Genomic DNA, 25,482 nt, shown 5'->3' with positions numbered 1-25,482 from the left:
TAAGAAAAAGAGAGTAGAAGAGTGAATTACAAAGGCTACAACAGTATAAGGAGCAACAAAGATTATCTATCACAACAAAGTGATTACTATAATCAAAGGAATCTCATTTAGCAAACCAAGTTATAGATCAAAGATCAACTACTATTTCATCCTAACAGGTGGATCAGTGAAATCTTTTCACAAGGTAGACTTAACAGTCTTATGTGAATCTCTTTACTAAGTGCATACTTCATTGTATATTTGTAAATCCATTTGCAAGGTGGACCTAGCAGTCCTTATTGCTCCTATCAAAGTAGATCATCAGAAGTGATCATTGTAAGCCTTAATAGGCCAACTTTACACTGCAGTGCTAAAGCTTGTGGGTATCATCCCCACCCTAGTTTTACTTTCTATTTGGAAGGTTTCTGGGTCACCAAATTGTGTATCAAAGTGTTATGAATGCTTTAATGTTTTTAGTTTCTCATACATGCAATTAGATTATAATACTCATAAAGGATTAATTGGTAATTAAGGATTAAATTTTATAAGTTACTAATTCACCCCTTCCCTCTTAGTAACTTAGCCTATCAATATTTCCAATAGAAAATTGGGTAGAGGTAGTCATAAGTGGTGACACATATGTGGGTATGCTAGAAAGAGTGATAGACATTAGGATAGAAGGTTCAATAGTTGTGGAAGGAGGATGATATCCTAACTCTTGAGTAAATTCTATCAAAGAATTAGCATGAGTATTAATAAGGTGAGATATACCCTACAATATAGAAATATTTTTGCCATCATTATTAACAAGATTTTTAAGAACTTTAATCGTAGCAATGCTATTGAGATTCTGGTTTTCTTGAGCAAGCCAAGTTTCCAATTTATCAAATTCTAGAAAGCTTATCAACTTGTGAAAGAGAAACTCTTTAAGCATTATCATCATCATGAGATAAATAAGAAGAGTTATTCAACATTATAGAATTGAGATAATGAGTAAATATGTGAGTTTCAACATGAGTCCTAGGAAGGAAAGAGGAATTGTGATCAAAAGAGCCCATGATTATATGGCTTCACCTAATGGGAATGCTATAGGTTGGAATTCATGTAATTAAGCTCATAAAAGAGGATTTCAGAAAAGTAAACCCTAATGAGATCTAACCATGAAAGTATAATAAAGAGTATAAAAGAGAGATCTAACTACACATAAGGTAGCCAAATCTAACTCTAAAAAGAGAAGGGCACTAATCGAGTTCACCAAAAGAAGATAAAGATGAGGCCAAATAGGTGAGATAAAGGGATCCAAATCCATAATAAAAAAAGAGGGGAATCATTGGGTTCACCAAAAGAAGGTAAAAACCTAGTAGAACCAATATAACTCCAAAATAAAAGGGGCACAAGTCGTGTTCACCAAGATATTTAGTGGTAAAATAAGAGCACTCTAATAAGGATGTAAAATTCCACTTTTTTGGGTCATTGAGCCATTCAAATGTGTTTGAGAGAAAGGGGGGAGTTTCCAAATATGATTCAACTTATGATCTAAATTAGATTAGCTAGGACCTAAAGGAAGAAGGGATATAATATTAAATTTGAATTATAAAGAGGAATGCAAGAAAATATACTCTTTGGCCCTTGATAGGATAATGTGAATGTTGTTGTGATGTCGAGCCTAATCAAACTTAGAGGTTTATTCGGTGTAGTTTCCCTCCAGATTATTTCTATGGGGGTTTGGGGGAAGTGCCCTCAAGATGAAGTCAAGGGGGAGAAGAGTCAAGGGTGGTTTGATATTCCAATGGGAGCTATAGGTTTAGCAGTTCTATGATTAGTATCCAAGTGAGATATTATTGTGATGTGGAGCCTAATTAAATATGGAGGTTTACTTAGCATGGTCTCCCTCAAGATTATTTCTATGGTTATTTGGGGGAAACACCCTAATGTGTAGTCCCTATTGTAGTATAGGGTGGGGTCAAGGGGAAATTCCCCTAGGGGTTTTTGGGGGAAACATCTTCAAAGCCAAAAAATGACTCTACTATTGTAAAAGGCATCGACTACTATTTTTGAAAAACTTATTCTAGCCTTAATTTTGTAAGTTGTAAAAAGTTTGTATAAAATGGCTTAGGATCAGGGATTTCACTATGTATGATGAGATTATAGCTTCTTGCACTGATATTGAGCGATAAGGGATTGTGGATTTTAATAAATGGATAATAATAATATTAGACTTATTGTTGGTGGATGTAACTAAGGGATTGAATTAACTACATTAAATCCTTGTGTCTTCTATTCTCTTTTGTGCCATTTATTATTTTTTGATATTGGTTATATTTGGATGTAATTTATATTTATATTTATGGTTAATCCTAACAAGTGGTATTCAAGTTAGGTGGTGTAATTTTTTTAGCTATCCTCTATAGTAAGATCTCATGATTGAGTGGGAGTCTCATGGTTGAGTGGGAGAAATGGAAAATAGGCCAACTTTATACTACAGTGCTAAAGCTTGTGGGTATCATCCCCACCCTAGTTTTACTTTCTATTTGGAAGGTTTCTGGGTCACCAAATTGTGTATCAAAGTGTTATGAATGCTTTAATGTTTTTAGTTTCTCATACATGCAATTAGATTATAATACTCATAAAGGATTAATTGGTAATTAAGGATTAAATTTTATAAGTTACTGATTCACCCCTTCCCTCTTAGTAACTTAGCCTATCAATATTTCCAACAGAAACCTGGGTAGAGGTAGTCATAAGTGGTGACACATATGTGGGTATGCTAGAAAGAGTGATAGACATTAGGATAGAAGGTTCAACAGTTGTGGAAGGAGGATGATATCCTAACTCTTGAGTAAATTCTATCAAAGAATTAGCATGAGTATTAATAAGGTGAGATATACCATACAATATAGAAATATTTTTGCCATCATTATTAACAAGATTTTTAAGAGCATTAATAGTAGCAATGCTATTGAGATTCTGGTTTTCTTGAGCAAGCCAAGTTTCCAATTTATCAAATTCTAGAAAGCTTATCAACTTGTGAAAGAGAAACTCTTTAAGCATTATCATCATCATGAGATAAATAAGAAGAGTTATTCAACATTATATAATTGAGATAATGAGTAAATATGTGAGTTTCAACATGAGTCCTAGGAAAGAAAGAGGAATTGTGATCAAAAGAGCCCATGATTATATGGCTTCACCTAATGGGAATGCTATAGGTTGGAATTCATGTAATTAAGATCATAAAAGAGGATATCAGAAAAGTAAACCCTAATGAGATCTAACCATGAAAGTATAATAAAGAGTATAAAAGAGAGATCTAAGTACACATAAGGTAGCCAAATCTAACTCTAAAAAGAGAAGGGCACCAATCGAGTTCACCAAAAGAAGATAAAGATGAGGCCAAATAGGTGAGATAAAGGGATCCAAATCCATAATAAAAAAAGAGGGGAATCATTGGGCTCACCAAAAGAAGGTAAAAACCTAGTAGAACCAATATAACTCCAAAATGAAAGGGGCACAAGTCGTGTTCACCAAGATATTTAGTGGTAAAATAAAAAAACTCTAATAAGGATGTAAAATTCCACTTTTTTGGGTCATTGAGCCATTCAAATGTGTTTGAGAGAAAGGGGGGAGTTTCCAAATATGATTTAACTTATGATCTAAATTAGATTAGCTAGGACCTAAAGGAAGAAGGGATCTAATATTAAATTTGAATTATAAAGAGGAATGCAAGAAAAGGAAATATACTCTTTGGCCCTTGATAGGATAATGCGAATGTTGTTGTGATGTCGAGCCTAATCAAACTTAGAGGTTTATTCGGTGTAGTTTCCCTCCAGATTATTTCTATGGGGGTTTGGGGGAAGTGCCCCCAAGATGAGGTCAAGGGGGAGAAGAGTCAAGGGTGGTTTGATATTCCAATGGGAGCTATAGGTTTAGCAGTTCTATGATTAGTATCTAAGTGAGATATTATTGTGATGTGGAGCCTAATTAAATATGGAGGTTTACTTAGCATGGTCTCCCTCAAGATTATTTCTATGGTTATTTGGGGGAAACACCCTAATGTGTAGTCCCTATTGTAGTACATGATGGGGTCGAGGGGAAATGCCCCTAGGGGTTTTTGGGGGGAACATCTTCGAAGCCAAAAAATGACTCTACTATTGTAAAAGGCATCGACTACTATTTTTGAAAAACTTATTCTAGCCTTAATTTTGTAAGTTGTAAAAAGTTTGTATAAAATGGCTTAGGATTAGGGATTTCACTATGTATGATGAGATTATAGCTTCTTGCAATGATATTGAGCTATAAGGGATTGTGGATTTTAATAAATGGATAATAATAATATTAGACTTGTTGTTGGTGGATGTAACTAATGGATTGGATGAACCACATTAAATCCTTGTGTCTTCTATTCTCTTTTGTGCCATTTATTATTTTTTGATATTGGTTATATTTGGATGTAAATTTTATTTCTATTTATGGTTAATCCTAACAAGTGGTATTCAAGTTAGGTGGTGTAATTTTTTTAGCTATCCTCTATAGGAAGATCTCATGATTAAGTGGGAGTCTCATGGTTGAGTGGGAGAAATGGAAAATAAGGGTAAGTTGAAGGGTGACAAGTTTAATGGGCATAACTTTAAATTATGAAAAATGTAAATGGAGGATTATTTTTATTAGAAGGATTTATGGCAGCCATTGCAAGGAAAGTCCAAGAAAGAGGCAACAATGACAAATGAGGACTAGATGACTCTAGATCAAAAGGCACTTGGAAGTATTAGTTTATGCTTGGTACAATTGTTGGCATTTAATATGAAAAATAAAAATATTATGGAAGAGTTGATGGAAACTCTAGCAAGGTTGTATGAAAAGTCCTCTACTTCAAACAATGTATTTCTCATGAATCAATTATTTAATATGAAGATGGAAGAAGGTGGATTTGTTACAGATCATTTAAATAAGTTTAATATGTATAATAGTTAGTTATATTTTATGAATATTAACTTTGATGAAGAGATTATGGCTCTCTTGATTTCGTGCTATTTGCTGGAAAGATGGAATGGCTTGGTCATGGCTATGAATAATTATGTTTTTGGGTCTAATACCCTAAAATTTGAAGATGTGATTGGTGTTATTTTGATTGAGAAAACTCATAGGAAATGCTCAGGTGGATATACATGAGGAAGCATTTTGAATGCACAAAGAAAATGCATAATAACTAAGAGAGGAAATAATACTAGAAATTATGGGTTTTAGATTCAAAAGCTTCATTTCATGCTACTCCCCATAGAGGTTATTTTTTTGATTATGTCCAAGGGGATTTTGGGCTTGTCTATTAGGGGGATTGTTGGTGTAAATAGATATTTACTATTTACACTTGACTTAAGTTTACTTAGGTTAATATTATATTTTATTATTTATTAGGTTGACACTTAGGAGTTTGCGTACCTTTATGAGTTGTCATGTTGACAACATAGAAGTATGCAACTCTAATTTAGCACATGGTGTCTACAACACTAGAGTTTGCATAATTAACTAAGTTATCATGTAGACAACACAGTTATTTGCACTCTTAATTAAGCACATGGTGTCTACAACATTATTTTTTATGCTACACCTTTGTAGGCTTATCCTTTCATCATCAGACTTACTCCTATGTCTAATGGAGGATAACCCACATCTAGTGGACATGTGCCTAGTTGTATGACTTATCATGTTGCTAACTCCTAGGCATTCTAGATGCATCTTAGAGGCCTTTATTTACAAGCACTCCTTGTGTACTTGTACATTAAGTTGAATACTATATTGTTATTCTGATCATACTCTAGTCTATTTTGTGCTTGTGTTTGAGTTCCTTGGTCTTGGGTGAATTTTTCCCTAAGGAAAATTCTTATAGGGATAATGCATGTTGTTAGATTGTTAGAAAGGGAAAAAATAAGATTAAGTTGTAGAAGAGGAATCATTGGCTACTACAGTTAATACATGTTCTAAAGATGAGTAGGAATTTAATTTCAGTAGGACAAGTGGGTGATGAGAGTTGCATAGTTACTTTTAATGATAAAAATTGGAAAGTTTCAAAAAGTTCCCTTGTAGTAGAAAAATATGTGAAAGTAGGCACCTTATATCTTTGAACAAGTCATATTACTTCTTCTACTTTAATTGATCAAAGAAAAATGAATTTTTAGAAACAATTGCTACAGTTGAGTAAGGAGATCAAACTATTGTTGTAGGTTTTGATATAATGTTGCTATGACACTACAGACTTGGGCACATGAGTGAGAAAGGTATGCAATTACTTTATTCAAAGAAAGTTTTTCCATCTTTGAAATATGTCAATATGGATTTCTATGAAAGTTTTGTTTATGGAAAACAAAAGAGAGTTAGTTTTGTGAAGAGTGGGAAGGAAAAGTAAAATGAAAAATTAGAGCTTGTGCATATAGATGTATGAGGACTAGCTCATATATCTTCCCTTTGTGACTCATTATTAGGTTACATTCATTGATGATGAAACTATAAAAGTACGGGTTTATTTCCTTAGACATAAATATGATGTATATATAAATTTTATGAGATGGAAATGCATGGTTGTGAATGAGACTAATAAAAAGTTAAAATATCTCATATTTGATAATGGTGGTGAGTATTACAACAAATAATTTGAAGACTACTTTTCTTCTAATGGTATTTGTAGACAAAAACATGTTCTAAGGACTCTACAAGAAAATAAAGTGGTTGATTGCATGAATAAGACAACAATGAAGCTTGCAAGGAGTACGAGGTTGCATGTTGATCTGCCCTTAAACATGTGGGATGAGGTTGTCAATACATTTGTATATTTGATCAATAGAGGTCCCTCTACTCATTTAGGTTGTGGTATTCCAAAGGAAGCATAGATTGGTAAGAAGGTGGGTTATTCTTTTCTTAGAACCTTTGGTTGTGAAGCATTTACATATATTGATTTTGAATATAGAATCGAGCTGAAAGCTAAGTTAAAGAAATGTGTATTTGTTAGATATGACATTAATGAATTTGGTTATAGGTTATGAGATTTTAAAAATTATAAAATTATAAGAAGCAAGGATGTCATATTCAATGAGAAAGTGTGGTACAAAGATTTGTTGCAACATGAGAAGAGGAAAATGATTATATAGTGTTGAATGATATATAAAAGGATGATGCTCCAGCAGTCCCTTATGCTCTACAACAATGACAACAATAAATACCACACACTCTAGTGAATATTAGATGATGAACAAGGCTAAGTAGATCTCCAAAAATAATTTCTCCCTCTTTTTATTCTATTTTATTAATAGATGTTGGTGAAATTGAATGTTATGATGTTGTGAGGTTGATAGAAAGCCTTAGTGGGAGTCTGCAATGACGAAAGAAATAGAATTCTTTCTAAAAAAATAGAGTTGGGATTTATGTAAGTTACCTACAGGTAAAAGAGTTTTATAGAATAAATGGGTTTATAGGTTGAAAATAGAAGATGGCAATAACACAAGATTTAAAGCTAGGTTAGTGGTAAAAGGATTTGCAAAGAAAAAGGGCATTGATTTTGATGAGATATTTTCTCCTATTATTAAAATCACTTCTATTAATACTATTTTAAGTATTGTTTCTATTGAAGATTTTCATTTGGAGAAGCTTGATTTTAAAACAAACTTTCTTCATGGTGAGTTTGGACACACACACACACACACACACACACACACACACACACACACACACACACACACACACAGACACACACACACACACACACACACACACACACACACACACACACATGGTACAACCACAAGGATTTGAGGTCAAAAGTAAGGAGAATTTAGTGTGCAATTTGAAGAAAATTTTATATGGCATACAACAAGAACCTCAGAAATGGTATCTTAAATTTGTCAATTTTATGTATGAGCATGGTTATACTCGATGTCATTCTAACCATTGAGGTTAGATTATGATAGATACATTATTTATGTTTATATATTGATCATATGCTTGTAGCTGGGTCTAGCATGAATGGATCACATTAATGGGTTAAAAGAATAGTTAGCGCATTCATTTTCTATGAAAGATTTGGGGGTAGCAAAACAAATCCTTGGTATGAAAATTTGCACAGATAGGAAGAACATAAAATTGAAATTTTATCATGCTAAATATATTGAGAAGGTGTTACAATGTTTCACTATGGAGAATGTTGAAGTTCTAGATACATTATTTATGTTTATATATTGATCATATGCTTGTAACTGGGTCTACCATGAATGGATCACATTAATGGGTTAAAACAATATTTAGTGCATTCATTTTCTATATAGGATTGGGGATAGCCAAAAAAATCCTTGGTATGAAAATTTGCACAGATAGGAAGAACATAAAATTGAAATTTTATCAAGCTAATTATATTAAGAAGGTGTTACATTGTTTCACTATGGAGAATACTGAAGTTGTTAGCACACCTTTACCTAGTCATTTAAAATTGACTAAGGATATTTTTCCAAAGACACTAGAAGAGGTGGCTAAGATATCCAAGGTACCTTATGCTTTAGCAATAGGAAGTTTAATGTATGCTATGGTATGTATTAGGACATATATTGCACATGCAATAGAAGTTGTTAGTAGGTATATGAGTCATCTAGGGATTGAGCATTGGAATGTAGTTAAATAGATTCCTATATATTTGAGAGTAACATCTAGTAAGTGTTTACATTTTGGGGGCCCTACTACTAATTTACAGGGCTATGTTGACTCAAATTTGGTAAGAGATATTGTTACCAAGAAGAGTACTATAGGTTATGTAGTTGCTATTGGTGGAACAACAATGAGTTGGGTTTCATAGTTAAAGAAGATTAATGCTTCATCTACTATAGAGGTAGAGTACATTTATACAATAGAGGCAACCAAGGAGATGATATGGATTTAGTTCTTCATGGAAGAATTGGGACACCCCCAAAGGGAATTTTTTAATATAGATAGCTAGAGTACCATTCATCTTGCCAAAAAAAATTCTCTACATTCAAAGAAAAAACATATACAATTGTGGTACCATTTCATTCTGTCAGTTTTGGATGATGGACAATTAAAGTTGGAGAAGTTACATATAGATGATAATCCTATATATATGTTTACAAAGATAGTCACATGGGAGAAATTAAGCTCCTCTTCAACTTTGGTTGGTCATCTAGACTAAAAAAAAAAGAATAGAAGATCTGAGGTGGTTTGATATTCTAGTGAGAGCTACAAGTTTAGTAGTGTTATGATCAGTCTTTAAGTGAGAGGTTGTTGTTGTGGAGTCTAACTAGTCTCCAAGTGGGATATTGTTATAATGTGAAACCTAATCAAACCTAGAGGTTTATTCAACATGATTTCTCCCTAGATTTCTATGGGGTTTTCGGGGTAGCACCCTAGGTGCACTCCCTATCATAGTATAGGATGGAGTTGAGAGGCAACACCACCATAGAGGTTTTCAGGGCTAGCATCCTCGAATCCAAAAAATAATTCTACTATTATAAAAGGCGTCAGCTACTTTTTTTTTCTTTCTATTGGATGACTTATTTTAGCCCTATTTTTGTAAGTAGTCAAAAGCTTGTATAAAATGACTTAGGGTTAAGAATTTCACTATGTATGATGAGATTGTAGCTTCTTACAATGGTATTGAGTTGTAAGGATTGTGTATTGTAATCATTGATAATAATGATATTTGAATTGTTGTTAGTAGATGCAATCTAGTGATTGGGTGAACCATATTAAATCTTTATGTCTTGTATTCTCTTCTATGTGATTTATTATTTTATGATATTGGTTATATTTGTATGTAACTATTACTTTTGTTTGTGGTTAATCCTAACAAATGTGAAATTGTACTAATTTCTTAAATAATGTAAACCTAGATGCTATGTAAAGAAAATTATTCCAAATAAGATATAAATCTAGGGTAAAGATATGAAAGTAAATAAAATATAAATGACTCACCTTGAAATGCATAAAGGAAGCTACATGTTTTAGATCCAAAACTTGGATATCTAAATTGTGTCTAAACATTCGCCCATGGATCTTAGAATAAAATGACAAAAAGAACAAAGCCCATAAATCTCCTTGGAATCTAAGAGTAAAGAACTAGGTCAACTTGAGAAGAAGTTCTACAACCGTGTTGATGTAGTCTTGCAATCTACAACTAATGAATCCATAAATCTTGTGAACAATACATTCCAAATTTGTAATCCTCTTTTTCCCCAACCTATAAATCAACACAAAAAAAAAGGTTTGGGGATTGGTTTGATGTGGGCTTTCCTTGGTCATGCCGTACGTTAAGGAATTAACTATAATTGAGAAATGTAAATATAAATGAGTGAAAGATAACACAAATGTTAGGATTCACCTTTTTGTATCTATGAAAATGGAATTTAGATCTTGAATTAATAATGTAGGGTATGTCTACTCTTTGTAATGGATCTACCATATTCGTATAATCCCATCATGGTGTCATGGATATAAAAGTGATGTAGGAGCATCCTGGGCTTGCCTCATATCTTGCATGTTGGAGGTGTTTTGGCTATGAGTTGTGGACTTGGTCACCAAATAGTGGTTCTCGATCATTGAAGGGTCTAGTTTGGGCAGAGGATCTTGGTTGTTGAAGGGGGCTTGGCCTTTGAAGGATCTTAGAAGATACGATTTATCTTAGAAGATACGATTTTCTCAACATTCACTACAATGCTTGACATAAGTTGGTTTCTCAACACTCTCTATGTGCTTAGCATGTGTTGGTTGCTCAATAGATACTATGCTCGACATGTACTAGGATCTTGCACATGCACTAGGAACTTGACAATGCTTGCAGTTTGGCTGATGCTCGGCTTGGTTTTTCTAATGCTCAGTCTAGTCTTGGTTCCTATAGGTGCCAAGTTATCTATGAGCCAAATTTTGGAATTTAATTCATGTTATAGAAAATTTTGGGTATTTAATTCATGTTGTAGCTGACTTGTGGCTCAACATATATTTAATGTAAGGGTTTAATTTAATTTGTATTAATCTGGGCCAACTTGTGGCTTAGGTGGGTATAAGTAGGGGGTCTTGTGGAATCAAGTCATATTGGTGATCCATTTTGGAGAAGAGGATGTGAACTTTGAAGAGCTAGTAGTTATGGATTGAAAACTAGGAGATTTCTTGGTGGGCTTGTGAGCACAAGTTAAGATTTCCTTGGAGGTTTCTACTAGAGTGTGGATCTAGACTAGTTGGGTTTAGGAATGTGATTTGGATCTTATGGGATCTTGCAAAACTATTTTGTAATCTTTATTGTATTTGGCCCCAACCTGGAAGGCCTTACAACTAGGCATATTGCATGTAAATAATTGATTTATGAATAAAGAGTTGTGATTTTCTATCAAATCTTTCTTTTTTGTTGTGTTTCCATTATGTGGTTATTTGTAGGATCCAAATTACTTCCAATAGGGGTATCCTCAAATTCTCACTACATCAAGTGGTATTAAAGTGAAGGTGTTCCTGAGAGTATAGATAGATTGCCAAAGTTGAAGTAGTTTGCATCAAGACTTGGGTGAAGGTTGGAAGAGAAGGTTGATCTAGTGAAGCTAGTTGATCTACTTGATTTTTGGATCTCTTGCAGAGGGTTTACAAAAATATTTGAAGATGCCTCCAAGAAGATTGGACCCTAGGGAAATTGATGATCTTAGTGATGTTGTGGAGGAAAGGATCTCAAATGAGATTAAAGCATAATTTAGATATGAGATTGCATTGATGAAGAGTGACATAATTGCTAAAATTGTGAGTGCTTTAGATGGTGTACCTAGGCATGTGGGTACTAAAGATATCTAGAAGGAAGTTGCTGAAGACTTTGAAATTTTTGGATCTAGTGGTGAGGACAAAATTGATCATGTGGAGAGACCTATTAGAACTAGGGTTGGTCAATTTGCTAGACTTGGATCTCAGTTTAGACTAAAGCATAAGATGGAGGTTTCTAATTTCTTGGGTAATTTTATTCTTAAAGACCTCATTGATTAGATTGGTGAATTGGAAGACTACTTTTGTTAGGATTAAACCATAGACAAAAATAACAATTACATGCAAATATAAACAATAGTAGAAAATAATAGATCATACAAAAAAGAACACAAGATACCAAGATTTAACATGGTTCACCCAATCCTTGGGCTACATCCACCAAACAACAAGTTCGATATTATTACAATCTAGTGATTACAACCTTATTACAATCCGTAATCTCTTATAGCTCAATAACACTGCAAGAACCAATTTTTGCATCACAACAATGAAACAATCCCTAACCCTAAGCCCTTTTATACAAGTATTTTTAACAATTTAGGGTTATAATTTAATTATTACATGTTGGCCCAAAATCCTGATAAAATAGGGCCCAAAAAATATTTTTTCGAGGGTAAAGCTGTACTTCCCTGATCAGTCACCACAATCTAACAAATTTGAGCTTGAGGATATTGAGGACTCACTCAGAGTGAGGTTGGCACAAAATAAGTTGAAAGGACATGCTGCTCTTTGGTGGAAAGAACTACAAAGAGATAGAGAAGAGGAAGGTGAAATGAAGATCACTAGATGGAGGTTGATGGTGATTAAGTTAAAGGCTATGTTCATTCCTACTAATTATGAACTTGAGTTGTTTAAAAGGTTGCAGAATATGAAATAGAAGGATATGGCTATGAAAGATTATAATGAGGAGTTCTACAAGTTGACTATTCAATCTAGGCATAGAGAATTGTCAAAGGAGAAGATAGCTTAGTAGATTAATGGTTTGAGATTAAATATTCAGGATGAGTTTGGTATGTTGAATATTTCTCTAGCTAAGGATGCTTATCAATATACCATGAAGGTGGAAAATAAGTTGAAGAGGAAAGTTCAAGGTAATGCTAGAGGGAAAAAGAAGCACGATAGCTTGGCAAAAGCTAAACTGAGTGATTAAGATGAACCAAAACCTGTTGATTAGAAGAGGACACGTAGAGGTGATTTTAAGGGTACTTGTTAAAAATATGGAGATGTAGGGCATAGATTTTATGAATGTCTTAAGGCTATGATAGAAGAGTTCTTGTTGTAAATGAGGTGGAATTCCAATATAGTCAACCTGAGAAAGGAGAAAGTTTCCTAGCTCAACGAGTATTGATTGGTTAGAGGACACTAAATTCTTGTTAGAGGACTAGTTTATTTAGGACTTGTTGTAAGTCTCATGGTAAATTTTGCAATGTGACTCTGGATGGTGGTAGTACTGATAACCTTGTTGTTGAGGAGATTGTTCAAAAAATTGGTTTGAAGAGGGTGAGACATCCTTATCCTTATAGGATTGTCTAGTTGCAAGGTAAGAATACTTTGGAAGTGAGGGAGCAATGCCTTATTGATTTCCAAATTGGGCTGTATAAGGATCAAGTGTTGTGTGATATTATGAACATGAGCAATTGTCATGAGTTTCTTGGTAGACCTTGGAAATATAATTGCAAGGGTATGCATGATTATGTCAAGAATGTGTTTACTGTTGTAAAAGTTGGCATGAAGCATTCCCTAATTCCTTTATAGAATGACAATCTTTTTAGGAAGAACCTGAGAATTAGCAACCAAGTTGAGTTGAAGGATTCTACGAGGGTTGGAGATTAACATGGAAAGCACACCTGTAGAATTCTTAGGATGGATCTCAAGAAGTAGAAGAAGAACAAAGGGAAGAGTGTACAAGTTGAAGATTTGGAGGAGATGTATGTGAAGAATTAGTTTGAGTTTTATCTGTTGAATCCTAGAAGATGTTCTTCCAACTATTGAGAACATCTTTTCAAACCTAGGGTGTTTGATGCAAGAGCATCCTAGGCTTTCTTGTAATCTTACATGTTGGAGGTGTTTTGGATAAGAGTTGTGGACTCGGTCACCAAATAGTGGTGCTCAATCATTGAAGGATGCTCAATCATTGAAGGAGCTCGATAGATACAATTTTCTTGGCATTCACTGTAGTACTTAGAATGTGTTGGTTTCTTGACACTCTTTATGTGCTCAACATGTGTTGTTTTCTTAATAGATATTTTTCTTGGCATGCACTAGGAGCTCGACATGCATTGAGAGCTCAAAAATGCTTATGGTGTAGCTAATGCTTGGCTTGGTTTTTTCGACGCTTGGTCTAGTCTTGGTTCCTATAGGTGCCGAGTTGTCTGTGAATTGACTTTTGTAATTTAATTTTTTTGTAGCCAAGTTTGGATATTTAATTCATCTTGTAGCCAATTTGTGACTTAACATGTATTTAATGTAAGGGTTTAATTTAATCTCTAATGAGTTGGGTTGACTTGTGGCATAGTTGGGAATAAGTAGGGGTTCTTATGGAGTCTTTAAATCATATTGGTGATCCATCTTCGAGAAGAGGATGCAAACTTTGAAGAGATAGTAGCTAGATCTTGAAAACTATTGAGTTGTCATTTTGCATAATGCTTAACGATAGGAATCCTTTCAAACTCCTCTCTTGAAAACTTAATCTGGGATCAACTCCAAGGTTTCAAGTGATCTTGTGACCTACTAGAATCCACTTAGTTGAAGATAAATGTGTTTGTTGATAAAGATGCCTTTGCTGGTTTGAACCAATTTCAAATAAGATGACCAATCTACTTCTTGTTTCAAAATTAACCACAAAAGAGATATGTTTTTGGTATTTTCTATTTTTCTAATGAATGCAATCTAGCAATGCAACTATAATTATATGAATTCCTAAATTAACCAAGGGTTAGCAAAGCAACTAACAAAGATAGGTTAAGAAGAAGATTAAGAAAATAACATGAAAAATAATTCCTAATGGACATAAGCTACAGAAACAACGTGTTTGCAAGTTAAGATTTTGAAAAGATTGATAGGTAATGAATGAAAATAGGAGTAGCACTTCCTTAATTCCACTAATGCAATCTTGTCGATGGGAATTCAGTAACTGTAAGATGTTTCACTTTTCATTGAATTGCAAGGCCATAAAAAGTGTGCTCATGCGAGATGAAAAGCTATGCATAAACAATATGGTGATCTCTTCTCAAACTAAGTATGTTATTGGAATTTGTAGATCCATAGCAAACACCAAAATTAAAAGATCGCACAACTAGGAATAACACAATAAACTTTTGGCTCAATTACATTCTATAAACATACATCCACAAAATATAACACACTTAGTAAAGAATCACTACACTCCAAATGTGAGCACCAAAATCATATATTATTGCAAAATAACGGCAATTTAGAATACAAATTACATTGTTGAATTTATAAGAAATTTTCTCCTTAATTTGTGTTGAGAGTGAGAGATTCCTTCATACAAATATATGCTTAAAATTAATATAACAAATCTATTTATGTACAAATTGACTCTCTAACTTTTTCTAAGTGGGAATCCAACCTTGTTTATATCATTTAATAGGTGCATGAGCCTTTACATGTCATAAAACAAATAAAGCATGAGAAAATAAGAAGAAGAAAGCTATCAGATGATGTAGGAGTCTTTGGAGATGCCAAAAATAGGAGCTCAACCGTCTTTGGATGTTTGTATGAGTTAAACTACTATCAAAATGCGTTTCTAATACTTCGAAAGCTCTAAATTTAGAACTAGTAGTTAATTTTCGGTGCACCTCCAAAGAAGCGCACCTTGGGAGAAATTTGTGCAACATGCTAAGTTCACCAAAAAATCAAAGTTCTCAGTTTTGAAAATGGTTTTTGGGTTTTACTCAAATGGGGTTTTAGATCACTTTTGTGTACTTACTTTGATCCTTTTGATGATTTATACCCTCTTTATAGCCAAAAACTTTTATTTACATTTAAACTCCTTCTGCTTCTTCCATCTTGAAATTCCAAGGCACCCATGTTAAATCTTGTCATTAATAGTTGCATAAGATGAAAAATCAGTTCTAGTTTATGTGTCCAACCTCTGTATCTTTGATCTTTTTCTTCTCTCCAACTACCCTATCCTTCCTATTGAGAGACCAAGTGATCCACATTATCCAAAATGATCAAATGTTTGAAACTTTTCACAAGATTTTCTAAACATTTATAACTAGCCTTTTCAGAGGTTTTCTGCTCAAAATTTCAAGTTGAAACTTTCATCTGTCCCTAAAACTAGGTAGTTGAAGGCTCACTATTTTAAGGACTAAAATTAGATTTTTAGTTCTTCTTTCCAATGGCATAAACAGTTTTAAATTATAAGCTTTAGGTCAAAAGTTATGACTCTGATAAGTTAAGGATGCCCTTTTTACCTACACAAAGAAGCAAAATTAGTCTAGAGAGATGAAAATCAAACCTTAAACAAACCCTAATTACAAAAAAAAAGATGAAGAGTGCAAAAACATTGCCAAACATGCAAAAACCTCAATTTAGCCTCTGATAAGAAAAAAAGAGTGCACTTGGTGCACCTCCGCCAGGTGTGCATCATTCTTTGTTAATTTTTAATGCATGGGGTGTGCAGCAGCGCACCTCATGGGGTATGCTGATGTGTGCCCTTAAGTGCTGAAAAAAGGTGTTTAAGGTATGACTAGTGCACCTAATTAGGTGCACTACTATGCACCTTAATTTGGAATTTGTTTATGTTTTTAGGGTTTTTGAGAAGAAAAGGTGTGTAGCAGTGCACCTAATTAGGTGTGCTACTACACACCTTAATTTGAAGTTTAACATTTTTTTTTTTTTTTTTTTTTGTGTTTTTGCATAGGAAAAAAGAGGTCGGAAGAAGGGTGATGCACACCTAAACAGGTGCAGTGTTACATAATGGAGACCTAGAAGATGCACAAATGAAGACAAGAAGAAAGAAAACAAGTGGGAGAGGGTTCGGGGTCCCCAGGTTATATAGACCTAAGACTGAGTGCACCACTTGGTGCCTCACTATTGCATATCACCAAGTAGTGATGCTTTCTCCTAAGTGATTTGGTGCACTAGTGCACCTGATGAGGTGCGTTGGTGCATTTCTTTTTGGCAAAAAAAAAGGACTTATGCACTTTGAAATTTGATTCTCGAAGTCTGGGTTTTCTAGTGAGGAGCTAGTCTTGACCATAAAAATTAGATAAAATCCAAAAAAGACTCAGACCTTGGACTAGGGTTCCAAAAAGTTGAAAAATAAAGTAGGGGGTCCCCATTTATAGGAAAAATGGGGTGTGCATTGTGGAACCACAATAGAAACTAGGAGATTTCTTGGTGGGCTTGTGAGCACAAGTTAAGATTTCCTTGGAGGTTTTTACTAGAGTGTGGATCTAGACTAGTTGGGATTAGGATTGTGAGTTGGACCTTGAGGGATCTTCTTGTTGTTGTATTTGACTCTAACCAGGAAGGCCTTACAACTAGGCATATTTCATGTAAACAGTTGATTTATGAATGAAGATTTGTGATTTGGCATTAGATCATTCCTTTTTGTTGTATTTCCACTATGTGGTTATTTGTAGGGATTTAGTTTACCTCCAATAGGGGTATCCTCAGATTCTTGCTCCATTAAAAAGTGCATCAATGAAGAAGATGATGAATGATTCAATCTATACCTTCTCCCTTAATAGCTAACAATAAGTTAGACCTTGAAAAGGAAATGCTCATAAAGGATTCTTCAGTGCTAGATAGAAATCTTCATGCTTAAATGCTTGAAATAATTGAATTTATTTGAACTTTTTGAATGCAAAAGGTAGAAATAGTCACTTGAGAGAAAGATCTTGAGTGCATGAATAATAATTGAGATGAGATGATATCAAAATGATTTCCCCAAGTCTCCCTATATATGAGTTTTTAGGTAGGAAAATAATACATGCCAATTGAATAATGGTGAAAAACTAACTAAACCCTTAAGGCCTTTCAGGCCCTAAGCTCTAGATCTGTCAAGGATTAGGTTGACCTGGTTTGACCTAGTCTAGGATTGGTTCAAATTGGGAGTACCTAGGTTAACTTGGGTCAACCAAGTCTAGACTAGGTTGATCTAAGTCGACTTGCTCCTGGAGATCCAGTCCTAGGTGTGATAGAAAGAAGAGGTAGGTGCCAGAAAGACAAGAGGTGGAAAGATGGAAGAGAATAGAAGACAAGGAGATCAAGCATAGGCATATCGATGGTCCAAAGAGGGTGTTATGAAGAGGGAGATAAAAGGTCTTAAAAGAAAGGTGTGTCCATTTTAAGACGGTACAATTATAAAGGTGAAACTTCAATTGCTTGTACTTTTTCTCTTGATATCTTGACTTAGTTATCCTAAGTATAATTACTAGCATAAAATTAATATATTTTGTTTTAAAATTATATAATTATATAATCCTTTCAAATAACTTGGACATTATACATCCCAATGGTCTAGGCCTTAACTATAATTTGTTCATTCATTATATGCTAGGTTTATTTTACCTACACAAAAATGAGCTTAGTTGAAATTTGTGTGTGCATCAATTAAGCATGCACAAAAATAAACTTGGTCTATATTTTTAAGTATGATTTCAATTATGATGCTAAGTTGATCCCTTTCCAACTACCAAACTTTTAGTTGATTTGAGTGAAAAGTAGATAAGGTGTTATATAAGATAGAATTCAACTATGATTCTAAGTTGATCCCTTTGGAGTCATATTTGAGGCACCAAACAATCTTGTATGTCCCTAAAAAATGGGGAAACAATGTAGGTCATTCACAATGCTATAGATCATTAATAGATATTTTTGAGGGTGTAAAAGGTTCTTCAATTAGAGTCTCGAATAAAAAGTTATGCTTCTTGAAAGTTGGACCAATTATTTTTGGAATTATTTTTTTCACATACTTTTATCAATTCTAGATCTTCTATTTTGGTGCCCAATCACCAAATTTCATCATTCTTGGTCCTAACCTTAAAATAGGTTATTCAAGACTCATCCTTGAAGTGAAAAGGTGTTTTTTTGGAGCTTTTTGAGGTGTTGTGAGAAGGTTTCTTTTTTTGTGTGGAATATGATAATAATATAACCCATAGGGCATATAATTGGGTTTGTTTAGATTGTAATGCCAGTAATCACTTCTTATTTTGGATAATAAAAAATGAATTTTTTGTTATTTTCATTTATTTCTCAATTTGTGCCTCATTAGATAGATTCAATTACTTGTCTTGATGGTGGCATTATTTGATTATTTGTAAATTGTTCCTAGTGATATATAAACCATATAATCAAGTATTGCAACTAAGATTAGTTCATGGTTTGATCCAAAAATGCATTGTGATAGCTTCTTCTATGAAATTTTGCCATGTTACATGGCTTCCAATATGGAGATGGATCTCAACATAATGTATGGAATTGTAGAGTAAGTTTGCAAGTTAACTAGTCCATTACGAAGTGTGACTACACATTTGAGATAGTTTTAAAAGTTGTTCTAGTATTTTTATATTTATCATCAAGATTTGTGTATCTCTCTCTCTCTCTCACACACACACACACAATCAAGACAAACATAGCCATAAATCCATGCATAATATTCATAGTTAGTTAATTAATTTGAAAAATATTTCTCAATACCATGAGAAAATTACTACGAAGCTCAAATATTAAGGTGCACATGACTACAAAACTTACATTGTATCATAGATAAATCCACAAAATTGAAATATATTTCTCAACACCAAGACACAATAATTGTACAAGCTCAAAAATCAAGGCAAACATGACTATAAAACTTACAATCTTTGAAGTCAAATTCACACATAAAGTTCAGACATGAAAGTGACTTCCATCATTACCAACAAACACATGAAGAATCTATAATATAAGAGAAAATGATGATGATAATAAATAGATAGATAGAAATAGAAAACATGAAAATTTTTCTTAACTACAAATATTGCTTCTCGATTATTGTTAATGATTTGAATATAGCTGACCCAAACCTCCTATTTCCAAGACTCCACCAACAAGCTACATAAATTCAAATCATTGTCTACTTGAAAGCAATACTTGTCAATTGACATTAAATGATTTGAGTAGAAAATATAAACCTCATATGTTCTAGACTCCACTACTTACTATCCATAGACATTGCTTCAATACAGACTCCACTGCTTACTATCCACAAAAAATGCTTCTTAATTGAAGTTAAATGATTCGAACACAATTTACCCAAAACTCCACAAAAAAATGACACACATTCAAATTATTTACATATACTAATATTTTTCACTTAAACAACACACACTAAAGAAGCCTCCCTTACGATAGGATATCATGATTCCCTCAACCCAAAGACACCATTGGAAAACTGTCCATAGGTGAAGAAAGGATTACCAACAGGACCAAAATCATTGAAGGAAGAAAGAGGAGGGTAGAGTAATGGTTTAGGTCTAGGAAGCACATCCACAAGAAAATCAAAGACCTCACTCTCACTCACACCACTCCAAATGTCTTTGTTTTGCAAGGTACGTCTCTTGCCCTCCCGAGTTCGAATCCACGCCCTCCTACTCAACTCTTTCATCATCATTTCACATGCCTTTCCCATGACAACAACTGCCTCAGCTGAAACCATCTTCGTCTCATCTGCCTTCATTATCTTCTTCACTCTCGCCAATGGCAAATCACCACTACTTTTGCTTCTCACTTCCCTACTATCCAATCCTCCCATTTCCTCCATTTCCCTTCTCCAAAACTCTCTTACCTCTCCCTTTTCTTGATCACTCTCAATTCTCACTCTCTCCCCCATGGAAGGATATATGGGAACATACTTCTGCTTCTCCATATCTCTTTCTTTCCCTCTTCAATTGCAACACAAAACAAAGTTCCTTATCTCTTATGATTAACTGGGGTGATGGGCAACTTATATGAGAGGCTTGTATCTTGTATACACGTTGCTTATGCTTACAGCTTTACTTAGCCGGATAATTAGCTTTATGGCAGAGATTTGGTGCAATTCCGTAACACGTTAATGGATAATCCATGCACCAAACGTTTTGTTTCTTGTTTAGTATGGATGCATTTCACTCAAGAACTAAGGCAAATACCTTGTTTTTTACCAGGTTGGGTGTCTTGAAAAGATTTGGTGGGTGTAGTTAGTCAAAATTACTCTAGACTTTTTAGGTATTTTTCCTTTAGTGAGCAGCATAAGTTATCCAAAGAAGAATAGGGATTGGTAAGTCTTGTTTTGAGGCCAGACGTACAATGGAGTTTGGGTAAGGAAATACGTGCAAGCGAGTTTGGCATTCTTAGTATTAGGAGTAGGATTCCACTATGGGCTTGCAGGGGTGAGCTTAATTGTTACTATTCTTAGTATTAGTGGTAAGGAATGGTAGGGGTGAGCTTTGTTGTTATTGCATGTGATGTTTTAGATTATTTAGTTATACGAGGAAGAGGTGGAAGTATGGTTTAGATTGTAGATTTAAAGATTTATAAAGATGAAGGTTCAAAGAAAGCAAAATAAATAATTAAAAAATGATAAAAAAATATAATAAATGAAAATGAAGAAGAGGTTGAAGAAATGGTTGTAAGAAAGGAGAATAATAATAATAATAATAAAAGATTAAAAAATAGGTACACATAAAGACAAGAAAATGAATAAGAGTGTGAATACAAAGTTGTAAGAAATTGGAATTAAAAAAAAAGGGGGGGTTAAAACAAGAGGTACAAAAAATAAAAACTAGAAGAGGCATAAATTAAAATAAAATAAAATCTAAACGATAGTAAAAGAAAATAACAATAAGAAAGGAAGGATAAAAGAAAATTGAAAAAGTGATTAAATTATTATTTTTCTATTGTATGATTTTTAACATTGTGTCAAGAATATAATAATAATTTTTGTATCAATGTATGTAGGTAGGTGGGTTTGGGTGTTTTTTACATAGATTAGTATGCAATCAAAAAAAAATTATTACGAACTTACACATGACATAAGATGGGTTGAAGTCCTAGATTTTTTTATGAGACAAATATATTGTAAATTATGTTTATGGATATCGCAAGTTTAGTGTTGTATAAATTAGCATATGCTTTGAATAATTTTTTAAATTTTGGACATTGAAATTGAGTACCAATTTGATGGTTGTGATGCTTGATATAATTAAACCTTGGAACAATAATACTTTGAAGTATTGTATAATAGAGATGGGAAAAGAAATTAGCAACACTAAACCTATTAGTTTTACTATGTTTAAATATTAAATTAGTGTACTAAAAAACCCTTTTCAATATTAGTACAATCATTGAACACTACAAATATTATCAGTGTGATTCACCCAATAAGATTATTGTCGATATCCACATTGACTATTCATTGGTCTAGCCTATTTTTTATGGAGGGTTTAGACTTGTGAGGCAATGTAACAAATGCACAAGGCCTACGAGCTACCAACTAGTGAAGGTCACCATTGGTCTAACTTGAACAATCAATAGGGACAAAAATACTCATACAAACATGTGATGATATGTCGTTAGAACCATAGGGTGAGACACATCTTATGTCTCACTAAAATTATTTTAAAATAAAAAAGTGTAGAGATATCATCAACAAGACTCTCTAGTAGTTTCCCCAATGTTTAATATATTTTAGACAGTGGTTCATTCTATTTAGTAGCTCAAAGATTGATGATTGGGAGGACTTTCCTGATAATTTGGTAAGTCATTTTGGGCACCAAATAACACAAAATGATCATTGGGGAAGATCTCATAATGAAGATCAAACAAAATATTGAAGCATAAATTCTCTCAACTGTATCCAACTATCTTTCGCTTTTGTTGATTCACTTGGTGATGTCATTACTATAATATGGTCTTCATTAGATTCTCCCAATTGTCCCATGACCATTTTATGGTTGTCAACAGTTCTTAAGATTAGTTCCACATGTCAATAGAGTACAAATTATGAGACAAAACCATGTTGGCCATCATTTTGGTTGTAGGTTTGTTCACTTTTGAATTCCCCTATCACTTTTGGGATTTAATTTGTATAAAGATTAGATTTTGATATGATTTGCTCTCTTTTTGTAACTCAACCTTGACTTAGGGTATTGAAGTCTAGTGTCCAATTAGAGTTCTCTCAACTCTCTAAAAGGAAAAATGTATATTCTCTTATGATCTTCTCTCTATTTCTTGTAGATAACATCTTCTCTTTTACTGTAAGAAAGTCCTTCCTTACTTTAATAGAATCATTGTTCACCTATCCATAAGTTCAGATACCTTGTACATTCTTTCCATATAAATAGTATGTATTTCATCAAAGTGAGCATGTAATATTTGATTGATTAGTAAACACCATCTTCTTCACAAGGTTTTATTAATCTACTAGCAATTATATTTTGGTGTGTAGTAGGTACGTAGAAGATATGTTGAAGACCAATTAGAAAAATTGTAAAAAGAGGAGATGGATAGATAGATAAAAATGGCATTAGTCTTCATGAATAACTCTACCTACTTGTCTCTACCTCTCGCTATAACTCTATCTATGTCTCAATAACTTTGGATAAACTCTTTCTACATAACCTCTTGCTATCTCTAGATCTACCTCTCTCTATTGATTACTATCCATATCTCTCTATCTCTATCTACTTCTCTTTATCTCTTTCTATCACTCACAATATGTCTCGATATCTCTATATAGCTATTTCTTTGTGTTAGTCTTGTCCTCCTCCCATATTAGTCTTGGCCTTCTAAAGTTGGGGACTATAGTTTTCACTCCACTCATTTGAATTAGTTGCCTCTTTTGAAACCATGAAAATATAAAAATTATTCTTAAATTATGTTCCATTCATTAATTCTTATCTAAATGAATTTTTTTATTCACACTTTAATTTCCTCAGTGGTCAGATTTTATTTTTCTAGCGGTCTTTCATTTTTCTCCGTAGAAAATTTGGTACAAAAAGTAGTTTGGTAAGTCATACCAAGTGGTGGCAATAGAATGCAATGTGTTACTCCTATATTTACTCTATAAACTATTGTATGTAACATTTACATGTTTCCTCTACATCTAGGACATTAACTTCTAGTTATTTATTATGGAAAATAAAGGTACTCTTATAGTGGGTGAAACGCAATCTAGGTATCTCAATACTAGTTTAGATTCAAAGTTAATATTGTTTAACCCTCTTTGTTTGTTCCTTTTAATGTTTTTCTTCTTTATTTCTAATTAGTATTTGAGTTTAAGGTACTTATATTGATCATATTTTGACATAAGTTGTCTATCTGATTTTGTTTGGTTTTAACTATAAACAACATGTCTGAGTATGAAATGTATTTATGATTCAATATAGATTTTTTTTCATGTTATATCAAAACACTCTAGTTGTCTAGCTTCATGGACACATGGCCTAGATATTTTATTATATGAGAGGATGAGCTAGAATTGGTGAACGAAATATGATCCATTCCTTGCTAAGTGATTAAAGCATATCAAGGTAAATACCAGGGTAGAAGAGGTATGTCATCAATTTGCCCCTTTTCAGCCTATGCTATGTTGTATTATTTTTAAGTTGTCTTGTAGAGATTTTCCCTTTTATCCCCATTTCATTTTTCTATTTCATTATTTAAATTTTAGTTGCTAGAGTTATGACTATTTTGGCTTATGCCAATACTTTTGAACTATTTAGTGATTCCATTTCTTTAGTCAACTCCATCATCTACTATGGTGGTGACAAATTTAAATTTAGTTTTGCTTTGCTTATTGATTTCTTTTCTCTTTATCTAGTAAAGTTGTTTCCACATGTTGCTACTTTTAGGTTGTAATAATGATGACAGGTTCATATGATGATCAGTGCAAGTAGGTCCTTCTATAAAACTCTTAGATGAGTATGTCATTCTAATATTTGAAGAGACACGCAAGTTCTTTCCCAAGTCAAGAAATTCTCATGTCAAAGATCTTCTAAGAGATATAAGAAAACAATCAAATGTACAATAAGAATGCATAGATGTTGGGTAAGATGGTGTGCATGAGTACTATTTCTTTAATTTTTCTATTCTATAAAAAATTGTATTGGGTCTATGGTCATTTTTTAATGCCACCATACCCATGTATCTACTATGTTGGACCCCAAGTTTTTTTTAGGGAAAAAATATTGCATCATAATGCACTATAGAAACACCAAATACATAAAAGTATCTCTTTGTTGGATTTCTCTTGCAATGTTTGATTGATGATTCTCGATATGATCTTTTTTTCCATTCTAATTTCCATGATGTTTTTGATTTTTTATTGTAGAGTTTGCCTTCAAATTTTGTGCTCTTGAGGTGGCTTCAGATGCTATATGCAATTTTTTGGATGCTCGCACCATAGAGTTAAAGAGTGTTGCATATCTAGCTTTAGATAAACTCACATCTAAGGTAAGCTTGTGTTCATACTTATCCTATTTTTTATTAGGTAGTTAATTACCTTCATTGTCATTCTCTTTACCCGCAACTATTTTGAGCCTTATTCAATATTGTTCATGAAATTTAAAATTCATCATTTCAATTAGTGGGGTGGGAATTTTGATTTCTAGTAGGTGAGGTCATTGAGATCGATTATATAGGATAGATAAGGGCCATTTATGTGGATATAGTAAATTTTCTCATGTGGAAAAGGCAAAAGAGCTTGAACTAAAATATAAC

The 25,482-nt window shown here is 33.3% G+C and overlaps 1 protein-coding gene across 1 annotated transcript; it reads right to left on the bottom strand.

Moving 5' to 3' along the window:
- Positions 1-19,743: 19,743 nt before the first annotated feature.
- On the bottom strand, positions 19,744-20,718 carry LOC149540624 (nuclear transcription factor Y subunit C-2-like). The gene has a single exon (XM_089801714.1). It carries the CDS (start codon positions 20,648-20,650, stop codon positions 20,141-20,143), a length of 510 nt encoding a protein of 169 aa, XP_089657840.1. The 5' UTR covers positions 20,651-20,718; the 3' UTR covers positions 19,744-20,140.
- Between the last annotated feature and the right edge of the window lie 4,764 nt (positions 20,719-25,482).

The sequence above is a fragment of the Cupressus sempervirens genome, chromosome 9, assembly GCF_028749045.1.
Source record: "Cupressus sempervirens isolate cs-2001-9-10 chromosome 9, ASM2874904v1, whole genome shotgun sequence".
Taxonomy (NCBI): Eukaryota; Viridiplantae; Streptophyta; class Pinopsida; order Cupressales; family Cupressaceae; genus Cupressus; species Cupressus sempervirens.
This window is presented reverse-complemented; position numbering and strand designations above follow the sequence as displayed.

Coding starts and splice junctions, on each gene's coding strand:
- LOC149540624 (XM_089801714.1), bottom strand. CDS start 20,650: ATGGAGAAGCAGAAGTATGTTCCCATATATCCTTCCATGGGGGAGAGA.